Consider the following 17,408-nt stretch of genomic DNA (forward strand, 5'->3'; position numbering starts at 1 on the left):
TGTCAGGTCCAAAATCCTCTACCTTAATGGTGGAACCCAAAGAACCTGGAGAGTAAGCTGCCATTAGTAAGTACTTGCCTTCATCAATGGTCCCGCTAAAAACAAAGACCAAAGTGACCCAAGAACAAGTTGGAAAATAATATTTTCTCTCAACCTTAGCCTCGAGTTGGCCACTGATACTGCAAACATCAGATGTGTGCACCCCATTCCAAAGACCTGGGGCATAAATTGGGGGAGAGCATAGCCAACAGGAACCAAGTAGAGGTGACTGCACAAGGCTGGCATCTTTTGTAAACTAAAGGGGGTGAGTCAGCAGGACCCTAGCCAGCAAGAGTCACCATTTTCCACGAGAAAGATCCAAAAAGTTAGCAGACACGTTCTTAAAAGTTCTGACAATTTGTCCTCAGCCTCTTTGAAGGTAAAAGGGCGGAGGGGCCTTAACACCAGTTCCTTTGATTGCAGAAAGTTTTAAGTACACCCTAGACTCAAAATATCCCTCTGCCAAGCCATTCTACTTCTGCCCTGCAAGATTTTTCCAGCCTAACAGCATGCAAAATGTGTTCATTTTGCTCCCCACCGCCTCAGTCACCCAGCTCAGCCCCAGTGACTACTAAAGAGGGTCAAAGGCGATTGACTGGTGAACCATCCCCTCGGGGGAGGCGCCCACCGCGCGGAGCCTTGTGGGAGTTGTAGTTCTTTTCGCCCCCGAGGCTGCGGCTGAGCATCATCCACGGGACTCGCTTTCCCGTGCTCCCTTGCACGAGCTTGCCCGGGACAGGTCCCGGGGCGGGTAGGCAAGTGTGAGCTTTGTTCAGTCCCGGGGGGTGACTTGGAGTCTTTGCCACCCAGACCTCCGGCTGGTTGAGGTCCTTTTCCAGGGTGCTGGAGGCAAAGTTTGCTACGGGGAGAAATATGGGACCCTGAGCCGCCCCTTTGGCTCCCTGCAGAGGCAGACTGTGAGGCGAACTTGCAGAAGTCTCGGCCTCGGGCTGCGCGCAGTTTTGCAAGCGCTCGGGGGTCTCTGCAATGGCCGGGCCGTGGTGCTGGCGTGTGTGGGCCCCGGTGGGCATCCTGGGCTCCGTGGCACTGGGTTTCCAGCAGCGGCGCGTGGCCCTGGCCGAACCCCAGTCGGTGGAGCGGCGCCCGCTGGAGCTGAAGAAGGTGCTGGTCGTGTTTCGACACGGGGCGCGGAGCCCGCTCAAGCTGCTCCCGCCTATGGAGCAGGTGAGCATCGTAGGCGGGCAGGCCCTGAGTGTCCTGTGGGTTCCCCCAAACTGGCCAGGATTGGGAGGGGCAGACCCCCAGGACCGATCTTGTACCCTGGACCCTGGAATGGAGGCGCCTCACTTGTGCAGCCGCACCCCAGCAGATGTGACACCACCTCTGGGATGCTTGTGACTTAATGGAACTTTCTGGCTTGCGGGGTGCGGGTACTCCCCAGGTATTCTGGGGGGTTTGGAGGAGAGGTTACAACCCGCTATGCTAAGGGAGGAATCGCTTTCAACCCAGGAGACCCCCAATGTGGCACTGGGGATCGAACCCGGGGTGGTTGTGTGCAAGGCTAGTAGTGCCTGCCTTGGCCCTATGCTTATCTCTCCAGTCTAAGTTTTTATTTTCTTACTCTTGAATTTAATTATTGACTTGCACTATCTTCTGAAAATATTGCAGCCGCGCCCAACAAATAAAAGTCGTACCTTGATTGGATATTTTATAGATTTAAAAGATAAAAACGATCTCTGCTTTCAGATTTTCACAAAGGTTCTCCCCCCCCCCCCCCCCCGCACCCAGGGATGCTCAGGGCTTACTTCCTGGCTCTGTGCTCAGGAATCATTTCTGGAGAACCCAGAGGCACAGGGGAATTAAACCTGGATTGGTCGTTTGCAAAGCAAGTGATCTAATCACTGTACTATTACTATCACTCTGCCTCCCTCTATACAGAATAAAACCCAGTTATTGCGCCAGCCCTATGGATTAAGCCCTTTTGAGTATTTATGTGTTTGCATGGGCAAAGTAGGCAGCTTGTCACTCTGTTGCTTAGTATCCATTGCACAGACCTCAAAGCAGTCCTTGAGAATGGATCTGTCACTTCACTCATTTCTCATTTCTAGCTGAGTACCGTGCTATAACTATACTAAGTTGGGACGCTTAAAAAAAAATGCTAACGCCAGGGCCATCCGAGCTATTCTGGTTTAATTGGTCCAGAGCCATGACAAAAGCTACTCTGTTGAAGCTTTAAAATGACCTGGACTGATAGCAGGTAGATCACTTAGAAATTCTTACCACAATATGGCTCCTGAGTCGTGGTGTGTTTATTCATTTATACATTCGACAAATATATGTATGCCTGGCATTTGACTGCCTCAACTCTTTTCTGTTTGTTTGTTTTTGTTTTGAGGTTACATCCTGCAGCATTCCTGGCTCTGGGCTCAGAAATTATTCCTGGCTGACTCAGGGGACCATATGGGATGCTGAGGATCAAACTTAGGTTTTTCCGCATGCAAGATTACCCTGCCCACCGTGCTACCACTCTGATCAAAGCCAACTCTTTTATCCCTATTATTTTTAATGTGATCTGCTCAGGATGTGCTTCAGGTCTTGATAACCTTAAAAAGATTTCCCAAGGATGCCAGTGTGTGATCAAGGTTTAAATAAAACAGGGCTTTAGGGCCAGACTAGAGTACAGTAGTAGATAAGGCACTTGCTTTGCACATGGTTGACTAGAGTTCTATCCCTGGTACTTTAAGAGACCATTCTCTACCAGGAGTGAACCTGAGCACAGAGCCAGGAGTAAACCATGTGTGTGTACTACTCAGTGTAGCCCGACAAAATAAACAAACAAAAATTTTCAAAACCAAGACAAAGTCTGTGGCTTTTCTCAGACTATGCTTGGAAGGTCTGTGTACACTCATATTGATTTCTGTTTATTTTTCTTGAAATGTAACCTCTGTTTCCCAGTTCAGTCCTGCTTTCTCAGAATGTGCTCTGGCATGATGCTCTCATTTGGAACTGAAGAAACAACCCCTCGGAAATCATTGCTGTGACGACCGTAAAGCTGTTTTTTCTATTACTCCATCCTCTTTATGAGGGCCCCGGGGAGGAATTTGTCTCTTAGCATTAGAAATGGTGTGTTTCTCCTGAACACTTGGCATGCTTTTCTGTCTAAGCTGATCAAGTTTCTCCTTTTGCCTGAAAACTTGAAGGCTGAGTGCTGTGTCTGTGACTCACTTACCATAGGTACAGTTGCTTGTATTGATGAGTCACATCACAGCTTGTACAAATGATCCTTGTCTTCATTTGCCTTTATTCTTTTTTGCCTACTTGGAGTTGGCCAGTCTTACATTGTATGTATTTCGGATCTGGCTGTTACCACTCTGTAAGTTCTTAAAGATGATGGGTATTAGAAACTAGTAAAATAATCAAATTAGTTTTGTCTCCTGACTCACAAGCTGGAGTGGAAATGAGGATGGAGTATGTGTGTGTGTGACCAAGGCATTCATTTTCTCTGAAAGCCTTACAGTGTGTAAGTCTCATGACCCGACTTTGTGGGAATCCTCTCCCAGCAATTATCACTGGTCCTTTTTAGTTAAATATGCTGGACTCTGGACTGACTTAGATGTACAAGTTACTTATGGCTATAAATCTGTGCATAGTATGGTAAGTCAAGAGAAAAACAATGTGGATTTCAGTTATGGGAAGCTGGTGAGATACCTTTGGCTTCAAAGGAAGCATCAAACCTAAAATGTCCCAAACAGCGCTTGGCTTCCTCAGTTTGGGTCATTGCTTTAATCTAGGGGTATCTTGTCACTGAGGCACCTAAACAGAAGTCTAAGTAATTTGATACTTTAATTCTCTTTGTTTACTTACTAACACCAACCTGAACAAAATGTTCCAAATTGTCCATTGACCAAAATCCAACTGTCATTCTCCCTTCATTTCCTCCTGCCTTCCATGAGGTTTTCGACTCTCTGTCCACAGGGCTGCAGGCATTTGGAAATGGGCTTTTTCTGCATCTAAGCTTCCCATTCCAATTGTGATCAGGCTGCTGACTTTCAGAATCTTCTGTGGACTCTGGGGGATCAAGAGTAGGCTGAGTGGCTGGAACTCTTGGATCCCACTTGAGTTAGAGCGACTGCAGCTGTGTGTGATGTGACAAAGTTAAGCCACTTCAGTGAAGTTTTATCTTCGAAAAAAATGCTGCCTTGTGTTTCCACAAGTATTTGATATTATTATCATTACATTAGGGAGATATATGCTGGAAAAGTGCAAATTTATTTTCTTTTTTGTTTGTCTTATTTGTTTTTGGACCAGACTAGGTGATGCTCAGGGGTGATACCTGGTGATACTCCTGGCTTGTGGGACCATATGAGATGCCAGGGTTGAAACCAGGTCAGCTTCATGCAAAGCAAGCTCTTTACTTGCTGTACACTCTCTCTGGTCTGTATATGCAGGTTTCTCAGAAGACAGATACTTGTTTGAAAAATTGGATGAAAGGAGGAGAGACATATTCTTAGGAGCGAACCATCAAGAGTTATTAAATGGGGGCTTAGAAAAAGGTAGATCACTTAGAAATAAGTGATCTTACGACAATAAAAAAAGTGATGTTACAACTGTATAAAGCTTATAAAAATCAAAAATTGTGATATTATAACAGTAAAAAATAAGAAATAAGTGTTCTTATAACAATAAAAAAAAAGAGTAGGTAGATCACTTAGAAATTCTTATGACAATATGGCCCCTGAGTTATAGTGTGTTTATTCATTTATACATTTGCCAAATATGTGTGCCTGGCATTTTGTCTGCTTCCCTTTCTTTGGCCTTAGAGGTAGAGCAACTACTTATAGTGAGTCCTAGTAACAGTAACAACAGTAACATAGTATTAATAGCCAGTATTACTAGTATAGGAATAACAGCCAATATGAGTTTAGCAATTCCAGCAATAATGATGGACTTAGAGTCTTGGAAAAGTTCTTGAAAAATACAGCATTAGTATCAAATGTTGCTTGATACTAGTGCTGTACTTTTCAAGAACTTTTTGGTTCTTTGCTTTTTTGTGGGGGGCACACCTGAAAACACTTAGGGCTTACTCCTGGCTTTGTGCTCAGAGGTCACTTCTGTTGATCTCAGGGGACCATATGGGGGCTGGGGAGTCATACCCATATTAATATCAGTATAAGGCAGACACCCTACCCACTTTAGATCTCTTGATCCCTAAGAACTTTTAAAACAATGTTGTGTGTGTGCTTAGTCACAACAGGTGGATTGGAATCCCCAGCTATTAGAGGTCCCTCCCCAAACTCAGTTCAATTACACAGTCACCAACCTAGCCGGTGGGCCAAGGCCGCACTCTCCTTACGACTTCGAGTACCAGAAGACCATACTCAAGGTGAGTGGTGCTCCCTGGCTGGGGTACCCCTGCCTAGGCAAGAGCTGGCTTCACTCTTCTCCCTCACTCACTGCAGGGGGGAATGTGTGCTGGCCAGCTGACCCAAGTGGGCATGCAACAGATGTTCTCACTGGGGGAGAAACTACGGAAGAAGTACGTGGAGGAGACCCATTTCCTCTCACCAGCCTTCAACCCACTGGAGGTCTTGTGAGTCATTGGAACTTTAATCCCCTGTTTTGCAGCTTCCTGCCCTGACAATCTCCCCAGAGATATCAGCTCATCCCGGGAAGTTTGGGGCAGCTTCCCACAGGATATATGGGTGTTCCCTATGGTTGCCACCCTAACCACACTTTCCCTCCCAGTGACCTTTCTTCCTTGTTTTCCAAGCAGAGCTCCTTTTAGCCTTGTTCCTCCCTCCCCCAACCCCTCCACACCTACCAGTGCCCCTAGTCTTGTGTCATGACCCCCGATTATGCAATTTGCAGCTGGGACTCCCTTGAACACCTTCTTTCTGTTTCCCCCCAGTATTCGTTCCACTAACATATACCGGAACCTGGAGTCCACCCGGTGTTTGCTGGCTGGGCTTTTTCGGCACCAGAAAGGTTTGTGGACTAGGGAGAGGCAGAGAGCTAGAGGGTACCCAGGTCTGTGGGGTTCTAGTGTTGATCCCAGGCACCTCATGATTCCCTGAACAGCCCTAGAGTGGCCCTGCTCACCCCAGAATAGCCTCCAAATACTGCTTAGGAGACACACTCCTAAGTGTGTCCACCCCCCAAGCTAGTTTGAGATTGGGGTCTGAGCTTTTCCTTAGCACTTTCTCTCAGGGTGCTGTTCACAGGTCTATTTTCCCTGTTTGTCACTCCCACAGGGAAGCCACTCTCTGGGCCACCTCCCCACTCCCCACCCCCACTTTCCCCTCTGTCTTCCCCTCTCTGTCCTCCCCCACTTCCTTCCTCCTCACCACTGTAACCACTGCTCTGCTAACTCTGGCTCCTATGTACTGCTCAGTTTCTGCACTGGCTGCCCTCCTAGAATGTTATCAGTGATCCCTGGAGCTTTTTGCCTGGATGAAACTATAAAAAGTCAAGCAGGTAGGCCTGGGTCTAGACCTGAGCTGCTGCTGTGGCTTCAGCCTTGGCAATGGCCCCCAGGTGCTGCCAACCATCCACCTCTCAGCAGGGATGATCACACTCAGTGCTGCTCATGCTCCTTGCTCCCAGAGACCAAGCTTGCTGTTTTTCTTCACAGATCTCACTGTGCCTTTTTTTTTTTTTTTTTTTTTTTTTTTTTTTTGTGGTTTTTGGGTCACACCCGGCAGTGCTCAGGGGTTATTCCTGGCTTCACGCTCAGAAATTGCTCCTGGCAGGCACGGGGGACCATATGGGACGCTGGGATTCGAACTGATGACCTCCTGCATGAAAGGCAAACACCTTACCTCCATGCTATCTCTCCAGCCCCTCACTGTGCCTTTTGTACATGCCATCCCTTTGAATTTTACATGCAGTGGCTGAGTTTCAGATAATTTTGACCTCACCACTGTTAAATGGCACCATGAGACAAAGGCCTTGATTATTTTGTTCTGCTTCTTTAGCAGTATTTCAGTTGAGTATTTTTGTCTTTTGCCTTTTTTTTTTTTGGTCAGGCCTTTAAAAAAGACATAAAAGAATTACACCTCTAGGCCAGGGGAGGTTGGCCTGGTCCCCAGCCAGGTTGATTACTGATACCAACAAGGAGGAAGTGGCAGCCTCCAGCCTGCCTTGGGCATGATGGTTTGAGAAGTGACATGAATGTGGCATCTTGATATCCTGGGACTTGAATATTACTTTGTCAGAATTGCTGCTTCATTTTGCCCAGTCCTAGGGGACTTGAATAGACTAAAGGACCCCAGGAGGTACTATGATCATGGAAGAGGCATAACTTCTACAGAATGTTTCAGGAGTAAAAGCTTAAAGAAATCCCAGGAAGTGCTTTGTCAGCTGCAGAGTGTCAGGCAGTGGCACAATCTGGAGCTGGTCCTACCAGCCGATTCCGCCACTTAGTAAGTGTCTAAGTGCTGACTCAGTTGTATGATTCCAAGGCCATTATCCAGACAGCAGGATCAGGCCGACTGGAATGACCTTTTGCCATATTCGAGGTTTAAATCAAGTCATTATTCCTATGGCATTTTATTTCTTTACTTTGGTTTTGGGGCCACATTCTGAGGTACTTGGGGACTACTTCTGGCTCTGCACTCAGTAATTACTCCTGGCTGGCTTGGAGGACCATTGGGGTGGATGCCAGGGACTGAACCTGGGTCCACCATGTGCAAGGCAAATGCCCTACTATTACTCCAGCTCCTGTTCTCATATTTGCAGTACCTGCTCTGCACTGAATCTTGTTCCCTGAGTTTTTCACATGTGACCCTTCGTGATTCGTATAAGAGGCAGCAACATTCCTGTTTCGTAGATAAGAGAACTAAGGCCCAGAGAGGTGACTTTCAGCTTCACTTTCCCACTGTGTTGCATCATAAAGAACATAGAGAGTAGAGTGCTCCTCTAGCCAATTCATTTCTTCTTTTCACAATGGAATTTTCTTTTCTTGTGTGTGTGTGTGTGTGTGTGGGTGGGTGGGTGCTGTGGAAAAGGAGAACAATAAGCATTTAAGTGACCTGTACCCTGGAGCCACGCTTAGAGCCATCCCTCAGAGTAGAGGAAAGGCATCATTGCTTTGGAAACAGTTGGAAATCACTCTCAGTCCTGCCCCCTCAGAGTTCCTTGAAATTCCCCCAAACACAGTGGCTACCTGTAGCCATTGTGCAGGTGAGCTGTGGAGTCAGAATAATGCCTAGGCTCTGCTTTCTTCTTCCTGGCCAGCCCACTGGAGCAGAGGCTATTGACAGCCATCTGTGGCACTCAGAGACTTTAACCATGCCACAAACTGACTCTGGATTCCAGAGGACCACAGCAGGGAAGACTGTTTCTTCATGTAGCAGAGAAGAGCAGGTGTGACCTGGCAGGGAGTGCAGGGAGCTGTCCTGTCCTGTCCTCTGACCTGGTTGGTGCTAGATGCCCATGGGGCAGTGTGCAGGATGAAGCGCATGCAATGCTTCTAAGTGCTTGCCTGGAAGGATCCACCATGAGGTCATGAGAAATGTTGATTGTCATCTACCTTATGGTTCCCAGAGCTTTCTCCAGTGGCCAGACACTCTTATGGGAAAGTGGGGAGATATGAACAGAATCATTCCTGTGTGGCTGCCTGGCTTACAGTGTGGGTCACTGTAGTATCCTCTAGTTCTAGAGTTTGGTTCTAACAAACCCAGAAACCCCTTCTTGACCAGAACACCTCATGCTGGGACAGTTCAGAGGCAACACTCAGGGCCTGAGACTGGGAAGTGTCTGTCACCCAGATCTGCATGTGGCTCGCGAGGGCTTGAAGGAGCCCGAACCAGGCTGACTCGCTGTGCTGGGACCCAGCTCCTAGGATACTTTTATGGTGGGACTGAGTGTGCACTATAGCACCACCCTGTAGGCTGGCCTGGGTCATGTTCCCCTCAGCAGCTCCATGTGTACAGACAGAAGGTGGGGAGTGAGGAGCGGACAAGCCACTGAAGCCTCTTCTTGCCTGTCCTTACTGCATCTCTTGCAGGGCCTGCTATCATTCACACTGATGATGCCAGCTCTGAAGTCTTATACCCCAATTTTGAAAACTGCCGGAGCTTGCGGGAAAGAACCAGGTGACCTGGGGTGTGGAAAAAATAGCCCTTAACTGCTGTGTGGCCATGCTCTGGCAGTGCCCGATGCCTGCCCACCGTTACTGCACTACAGCCTCAGGGCTGAGAGATTCCTGCCTTGTTACGCCTAGCCCCAGCATCGTGCTCCAGTGAACAGAGCAGCTCTTGTCCACAGCAAAAAGCCAAGAAACCTTTTGGGGAAAGTCAGGGAAGCTCTGGCAGCTAGAGAAATAATTTGTTCAATGCAGTCACGAGTGCAGCTATGTCATGTCTAAAGCACTGTTTTTGCATAAGTACTGGGCTCTTGAAAGGTACTGGTAAAGACTTGGCAGTGTAAAATAGGCATGATGGAACCAGTCCTCAAACCCCAGGTGCAGGTGTTTGGGCAGACACCCTTTCAGACATGCTGTCTTGTGGGATAGGGTGGAATCTGGGCTGGTAGCACTTCCCATTTCAGGCATTCTTGAGCCTACTGAAGAGAAAATGCTGTTTTTAGAAGAGCTTGGCCATCCTGCCATAATTGTTGGTGTCACAGAAGAAAATACTCGTAGAATTGGGGGGATATATATATATATTTTTAACTATATATATGTATGTGTATATATTTATACAGATATGAATTTAGCCCCTGTACTGACTGGGTTGCCTTTATAAGTCACTTAATCTTGTTAAGACATTTCCTTGTCTGTAAAGTAGGACTAATTTCATCCAGGTCCTCAACCATTTGAGGACCATTTGATTGTTGAGGTTACTATGATGGCTGAAGTGGTATTTATGTGCATTTATGGCATTGGGGTGATTTGTTCCTCACTACAGAGGCCGGAAGAGGGGCGTCTCTCTGTTGCCAGGGCTCTTAGAGGACTTGGAGAAGGTGAAGGATGGCTTGGGCATCTCCCAGAGTGACACTGTGGACTTCCTCAGTCTCCTGGACCATATGGCTGCTGAGAAGGTGGGTGATGCCTCTCCTGACCTAGGAATCCCCCTTCCCCGAGGGAGCAGGGCAGACTTCAAGCCAGGACAGGTAGAAATAAGTTTGGAGGCAGCTGCAGTTTGACTTGCCAATGGAGTGGGAGAAAGACATTGAGAAGGAAGCCCTGGTCAGGAGCAGTGGCATTTCCTTGGCAGCAAGGATGTCTGAATTATGTCTTCAGCATCCCTGATTCAGTGGGCAATAGATGTCTGGGAAGAGAGGTATGCGCATCTGGACACTGGGTTCTGTCTGAATGTTACTGTTTGTCAGTCTCTGTTTGACAAACCTACACAGAAGAAAGTGGTTCATCTTTTTGTTTGTTTTTTTGGGCTATACCTGGTGACACTCGGGTTACTCCTGGCTATGAGCTCAGAAATTGCTCCTGGCTTGGGGGATCATATAGGATACCAGGGGATCGAACAGTGGTTCCTCCTAAGCTAGCACTGGCAAGGCAGATGCCTTACTGCTCCGTGCCACCGCTCTGGCCCCTCATTTGTTTTTTGTAAGATTTCTTAGCACTAAAGTCTTGTTTTCTCCATCTTAACACATAGTAAAGCATATCAGAGATGCTACTCCAGATTCCCAAGGCCAAAAGACTGTCTGACCTTTCCCTTCTCCTCCTGAGGAAGTTGCAGGGCACAGTGTGGCAGGTGCCAGTGCTTAGGAACTTTTTGGGGGATATGGCTCCCAGCTGGAGCACAGGCACTGCCAGAGGCCGGGGTTTACCCCCTGAACACAGCCACATAGCTCCTCAGTGCCACTGGGTGGCCTTCACACCCGTCTGTGTAGATGTATCTATAAGGGGGAGTTTTTCTATAAAGTCTTCACATGGTAATATTTTTAGAAATAATTCTGTGGAAGATGAAGAGCAAGCAAAAGTAGATGAATTCCTCATGTTGCATTTTCATTGTACATTTATAGCTTTAAAATGCACAACAGGTGCCAGAGTGATAATATAGAAGATATGGTGTTTGCCTTGAATGCAGCTGACTCAGATTCTGTTTCTGGTATCCCATATGGTCCCCTGAGCACTGCCAGGAGTGATCCCTGAGCACAGAACCAGGAGTAAGCCCTGAACACTGCCAGGTAGGACCCAAGAAATAAACAAAATGCACAAACATTTGTTACTACAGAGTAGACAAGGAGCCATCTAAAGAGAGGACAGTAGGGGTTACTCTGGCTCTCCAGAGCCCCAGGCAGAGCTCCAGAAAAGCCTTGGTAGCACCATATTTGGATTCACTGAGGTGCTCCCTCAGAGGAGAGCTTCTTTATTTTTTTTTTATTAATATCTTAACCCTATTCACCCAACACCCATCAGATAAGGGGCTAATATCCAAAATATACAGGGCACTGACAGAACTTTACAAGGAAAACATCTAATCCCATCAAAAAACGGGGAGAAGAAATGAATAGACACTTTGATAAAAAAAAAGAAATACAAATGGCCAAAAGGCACATGAAAAAATGCTCCTCGTCACTGATCATCAGGGAGATGCAAATCAAAACAACGATGAGATACCACCTCACACCACAGAGACTGGCGCACATCACAAAGAATGAGAACAATCAGTGCTGGCGGGGATGTGGAGAGAAAGGAACCCTTATCCACTGCTGGTGGGAATGCCGTCTAGTTCAACCTTTATGGAAAGCAATATGGAGATTCCTCCAAAATCTGGAAATTGAGCTCCCATTCGACCCAGCTATTTCACTCCTAGGGATATACCCTAAGAACACAAGAATACAACACAAAAACCCCTGAGAACAAGCCAGGAGTAACTGCTGAGCGCTGCCGGATGTGACCCAAAAACCAAACTAAAAAACAAATATGATTATAGTTGGGTTTCAGTCATGTAAAGAATACCCCCCTTCACCAGTGCAACATTCCCATCGCCAATGTCCCAAATCTCCCTCCTCCCCACCCCACCCCAGCCTGTACTCTACATTCATTCACATTGTTATGATAGTTCTTAGTGTAGTTATTTCTCTTACTGCAGTCATCACTCTTTGTGGTGAGCTTCATGTCGTGAGCTGGACTTTCCAGCCCTCCAGAGGAGAGCTTCTGCCGCTGCCAGGTGCAGGGGCCAAGGAGCATCTCTTCCTCACCCCTTCCTCACCCCTGTGGTCCTTCCAGGCACACAACTTCTCCACCTGCTCCGTGCTGAGGAGATTTGCACAGATCATTGAGCAGAGAGCTGTGGACACCGTCTTATACGTCATGCACAACAATAACAGGTGAGAGGCTTGTGCGCTGCTGTGTGAAGCCAAGCACGTTACTCCAGGGCACCCAGTGGGTTTCTGGCCTGCCCACAGTTTCTCCAGGTAGGGTCACCCCAGCTGAGTGAGCAGCTCCATCCCAGAGCTTTGATCGGGTTCTTCTTACTCCTGCATGGAGTCCGGAGCCACAGCTCAACTCAGCTCCTCTGAATCATTTTACCTTAAATTCAAGGTGGGGTCAGGGGTGGGCACTGCCCCTCACTGCTCACCACCTGACATTGTTTCCACGTTCTCTCCAGGAGTGGATGTCATTGTTTCTGCCAGGATCACAGCTGTCCTTGGGGGTGACACCAGGACAGAGAGCTGTAGGCCAAACTGGGCTCACCCTGTGGGCAGTGAAGTCAGGGCTTAGTGTAGACCTCTCTGGCTCAATTTACCTGACTCACCTCAGTAGGTCTTCAGTTTCAAAGGCCTCTTTCCTAATACTTAGAATGGAGAGTTCTTGCCTATGAGCAACATTTGAAAAGCACATTTAGAACATTCAGTTTGCACACAGAGAAGGTGGTGTGGTGGAGTGGGGAGATGGGAAGATAAACAGAGGAAAAGAATTTTCACACCGTTGCTTAAGAACAAAAACCTCTGATGGCTTTTCTCCCATGCCGAGTCCTGGGATAGCCAGAAGGCTCCAGCCACAGTGCTCAGTGGGGTACTATTTCCCTGTGACTGGCCACCCTGCCTCATCTGCTATTGAAGTGTCCCACCAACACCCCATTTCCACTGTCACTGCATTGTACATATGTATACACACACACACAGGAAATATTTTATAATGCACAATCTTTGTTGTGGTTTCTCATCCCTTGTAGCATGGACACAGCCATGAAGGACATACTAATAAAGGGGTCTGACTGTGTTCCCATAAAACTTTATTTACAAAAACCTGCAGAGAGTAGGATTTGGCCTTTGTCCATAGTTAGGCATTTTAAACTAGAACTGCTCTATTCTGCTTTCTTTTTCCTTTATTCCTGGTTTCATGAAACTGCCATTTCCAGGACCAAAGTCTTCAGTTTCACAGTACTGAAAACTTGCCTTGCCCCCCCCCCCAACAGTCTTCTGGAAAGGGTTTTGAGCTTTATTGGTCTGAACACTGCATCTGCTATTTAAAGGTCCTTTCTCAAGGTGGCCCTTCACCCAGTCCCCTTGGGTTTGGGTGTTCCTGGTCTGAGGCTCCCAGCACCTATTTCTCTGGTCAATGATTGGGAGTCTGAGGAGAGAGTTTGTTTCTGAGAGAATGTGAAAGTGCCAAGACCAACTCCTCATGTCCCATACAGGCCCTCAGTTTTCTTGTTCACTGACATAGGGCACAGTTGGGCTTCTCTAGCCCCATGTGTTACTCAGTCACACAAGCCCCAGATGGAAATGGTGACTGCACTTGGTCGTCTCTGTCAAAGCCACCCCCTGGCCTGAATGCCTGAGAAGAACCATAGTCCCAGACACCCATTTAAGATACTGCTTTGAGTCACTTTTTGGAGGAAATCTGGCCCTCAGATCTCCCGGCCTTCCAATTCTATCCTCTTCCTTCTTTGACTAGCCCCCGGCCACTGCTGCCTCCACCTCAGCTTCCCAGCCCCATTGTGTCTGTGCCAAATACCTGGCCTGGTGTTTTGGCTCAAGGGTCTCTGCACAGGGCACCCTCAGATTTGAGGCCACATCTGTGTTTCCTGTCTTGGTGCCTTCTCTGTCCTTTTATTTCTCAGCCCTTCCTGGTTGAAGTCCTAGCAGGGCAGTGGTCAGGATTCGCCTGCTGCTGAGGCCTACCAGGACCCATGTTCTCTCCTCATCTAGGGAAGGTCTTCAGATGTCCGTGGGGCCATTCCTGCACCTCCTCCAGGACCACCTGCTGAAGGGCACAGACTCTGCCACTCTGCCCGGCGATAACAGGTACCTGGGACAACGGGAGCTCTTAGGCCACCAGGAGCAAGGGACCTGCATTGGGAGTGACTGAGTCCCAAAGATGTTCCCAGCATTTTCTCTTTCTTTTGACCACTCCCAATACAGTGTCAAATACTTAGGAGCGAATGAACCCTAATTTTCTTTTCCTTTCCTCCAGCTAGTTCCATGTGTCAGGTGGACTTTTTTTTTTTTTAATTTTGGGGTCATTCCCAGGTGTTCTCAGTACTCGATTGTGCCACTGTGCTTAGGAATCACTTCCTGAAGCACTCAGGGCACCATACGGGGTGTGAGGAATCAAACTCCAGTCAGCCACTTGCTTAGGGCAAGCATCTCATCCTTTACTGTTGCCCTAAGCCCTCAGATTGGACATTGGACTTACTCTATCACACTAATTTGCTGAGGAATAGTCCCAAGTGCAGCTGTTCAGTTTAATTTGGAAGCTCCCATGGAGCACGTAGGAGACTGCAGTGTTCACTGGGCATACATTAGGAGGGGAGTCCCTGCGATGTCATGAAAGGCTATTGGATGGCTTTGCATGTGAGAGCCTGTGGTTGGATCTCAGGCCCTGCACAGTTCCCTGAGCACTGCTAGAAAATTACCCAGCCATCACCAAAAGTGGCCCTGAAATTAAAATGTAAAGATCAAAATATGGAAATTGGCCCAGGAACCTCTATTGTCTCTTTTGGCCTTCCTCGAGGCTTATTTTGTGGATCCCAGACTTAGAATTTCTTGCCACATAGGTACTATTAACTAAGAGATGTGGTCTGTGGACCAAGAGTTTCACCATCCTGGAGAGGCATGCCTTCTTGAGAGATGATGTATATAGCTCAAAGTTCCTGAACTTTAGGCCAAAGTTTATAATAGCAAATCCTACACATTACCCTCCTCCACCCTTCATGGTACTTGCAGTGACAATTCAATTCCTGCTGGCCTTTGCCACCTCACCCTCCCAGTCTTGGATCTGCACAGTACAAGATCCAATTCTAGTCTTCTAGATTAAGGTCAACAAATTTTCTTAATCTCTTCCAAGAAAAAAGGTTCAGGCATCAGGCATGTATGCACCCTTATTGTAGATAAGAGCCATTTGGTGAAAGTATTAAAAACCAAAGAAAAAGGCATTCATTTCGCCCAACAGCCAGCTTCCCTAATCAGAAGAAAACCATCATGGCCAAGAGTAGAAAGAACACTTTCCTTCAGCAGGCATTTCCTCATTGAAAGTTACCAGAGCCAGAGGTGGAAGAGATAATGCAGGGGGGAGATAGTCAAGTTCCATCCCTTGTAATGCATGGATTCCTCAGAGCCCCAGCGTGAGTGATCCTTGAGCACCATAGGGGGGTGGCCCAAAACAATAACAAAATCATTTAGCAGGGCTAGAAGGAGAAGCCCAGGAGAGAAATCCCACTGATCCTACCTTGTCAGAGTTTGGGGTGTGAGACTGATGATTCCCCTCATCATTTGCTACAAACCTTATGGGAGGTCTACTGGTTTCAAGGCGTCACCTACTATCCAGAGAAGTACTTCCCTATTCAGAGGAAGCAGGAGGGGCCCAACCTTGGGTCCTCAGGGACTAATTTCCTGCTGTGCTTTACAGGAAGCTGTACCTCTATGCTGCTCACGATGTGACACTTATCCCACTCCTGATGGCCTTAGACATCTATGACAACAAGTGGCCCCCATTTGCAGCTGACCTGACCCTGGAGCTCTACCAGCACCGGGAATCCAAGAAGTGGTTTGTGCAGCTGCATTACCTAGGGAAGGTAGGGTACCGGGATGTGGGGGAGGTGGGAGGTGTTGAGCTGGGTACCCTCACGGGGCTGGCACCAGGTCTCTAACCTGGGGTATCTCCCCACATTTGGTAGGTGGTTGATGGCCAAGGGTAAAAGCAGAGCAGGCATCGTGTTCAGTTTAGGGACCCCCTTCTATTCCTCACATGTCACTGCCAGTTTGAGGGTGTTGGGCAATTCCTTGAGAGCACCAGACAGATATAGTGCTGTGTTTGCAAGTTTTGGGGAGCCAGAGTGTTTCCTAAGGGTCAGGCTTCAGCTCTTCCAACTTCAGGGTTCCATTTGGCCATGTCTTCACTGACATGCCCTAGCCCTTCACACCACTCTCACAGTACAGGGTGCTCTTAATCAAAAGCTGGTGGGGTGGCAGGGGTACAGCATCTTGGGGCCTGGTACAGTTGGCAGTGCAAAGGGCTAGTGCTCCTTGGGCCACTGACATGTGTGTCTTTCTCAGGAGCAGGTGCCAAGAGGGTGTCCCCATGGGATCTGTCCGCTGGACAAGTTTTTGGACGCCATGTCGGCTTATACCCTGAACCCAGAGAAGTACCACTTGCTCTGCTCTCAGGCTTCATGATGGAGCTGGAAAATGGAGACAGCTGATTTGGGCAAACAGGAGGTGGTGCTGTTTATTGTTTGTTTTGTTAAATAAAATGCCTTTCCACCGTGTCTCATCTGCTGTGTTTGGGGAAGCCAAGAGCGAGGGCGAATGTACATGTACAGAGGGAAGGGCCCATCTCTTCTGCAGGCATGCTGAGCACTCTCGGAATCTGACCAGGGAGTTTCTTTGTGTTGTGGCCAGGAGCAGGTTTTTGTATTCAGGTGGGTCCATAACTGCCTTGCATATTACATATGGCATTACGACTGCTTTCAGAATTTCGCCCCATTTTTGCCTTTTCTCTTGGTTCACAAGAACATAGTGGTACCTCCTAAGTACTGGACATTTTGTTTTATTTATTTTTGTTTTGGGGTCCACAGCCAGCTGTGCTCAGCACTTATTCCTGGCTCTGAGCTCAGGTCACTCCTGGTGGGACACAGAGAACTAGATAGGGTGCCAGGGATAAACCCCAGGCTGGGTATGTGCAAGTCAAATACCCTACCTGCTGTACTATTTCTCAGCAATGGCCATTTTATAAACTAAAAGGTTCTGCCCTCCCCAGTGCTCAGTCAAGAGGGAAAGGCAGGTAAGTCAGTCCAAAGACTGCCATGTGTTTCTACTGTGGTATCAGGGACTCTCTAGGTACAGGGAAGAAAACTCCTGCTTTGCCAAGTTTTTGTTGTGATCTAGATTTAGAAGGATGACTACAAGTTAACCATGAATCGAAAACTTGAATCAGGGGTAACGCTTGGCTATGTGCTCAGAAATTGCTTCTGGCTTGGAGGATCATATGGGATGCT

At 47.7% G+C, this 17,408-nt stretch overlaps 1 protein-coding gene across 1 annotated transcript; it reads left to right on the top strand.

Moving 5' to 3' along the window:
- The first annotated feature begins 808 nt into the window (after window positions 1-808).
- Window positions 809-16,678, top strand: ACP6 (acid phosphatase 6, lysophosphatidic). Its single transcript, XM_049782283.1, has 10 exons — window positions 809-1,224; window positions 5,246-5,383; window positions 5,460-5,590; window positions 5,909-5,985; window positions 9,008-9,095; window positions 9,909-10,041; window positions 12,194-12,294; window positions 14,122-14,217; window positions 15,821-15,986; window positions 16,468-16,678. Exons 1-10 carry the CDS (start codon window positions 1,027-1,029, stop codon window positions 16,585-16,587), a joined length of 1,248 nt encoding a protein of 415 aa, XP_049638240.1. The 5' UTR covers window positions 809-1,026; the 3' UTR covers window positions 16,588-16,678.
- The last annotated feature ends 730 nt before the right edge of the window (window positions 16,679-17,408 follow it).

The sequence above is a fragment of the Suncus etruscus genome, chromosome 10 (genome assembly GCF_024139225.1).
Source record: "Suncus etruscus isolate mSunEtr1 chromosome 10, mSunEtr1.pri.cur, whole genome shotgun sequence".
NCBI lineage: Eukaryota > Metazoa > Chordata > Mammalia > Eulipotyphla > Soricidae > Suncus > Suncus etruscus.

Coding starts and splice junctions, on each gene's coding strand:
- ACP6 (XM_049782283.1), top strand. CDS start 1,027: ATGGCCGGGCCGTGGTGCTGGCGTGTGTGGGCCCCGGTGGGCATCCTG. Junction 14,218..15,820: donor ACTCTGCCCGGCGATAACAG/GTACCTGGGACA, acceptor TGTGCTTTACAG/GAAGCTGTACCTCTATGCTG. Junction 15,987..16,467: donor AGCTGCATTACCTAGGGAAG/GTAGGGTACCGG, acceptor TGTCTTTCTCAG/GAGCAGGTGCCAAGAGGGTG.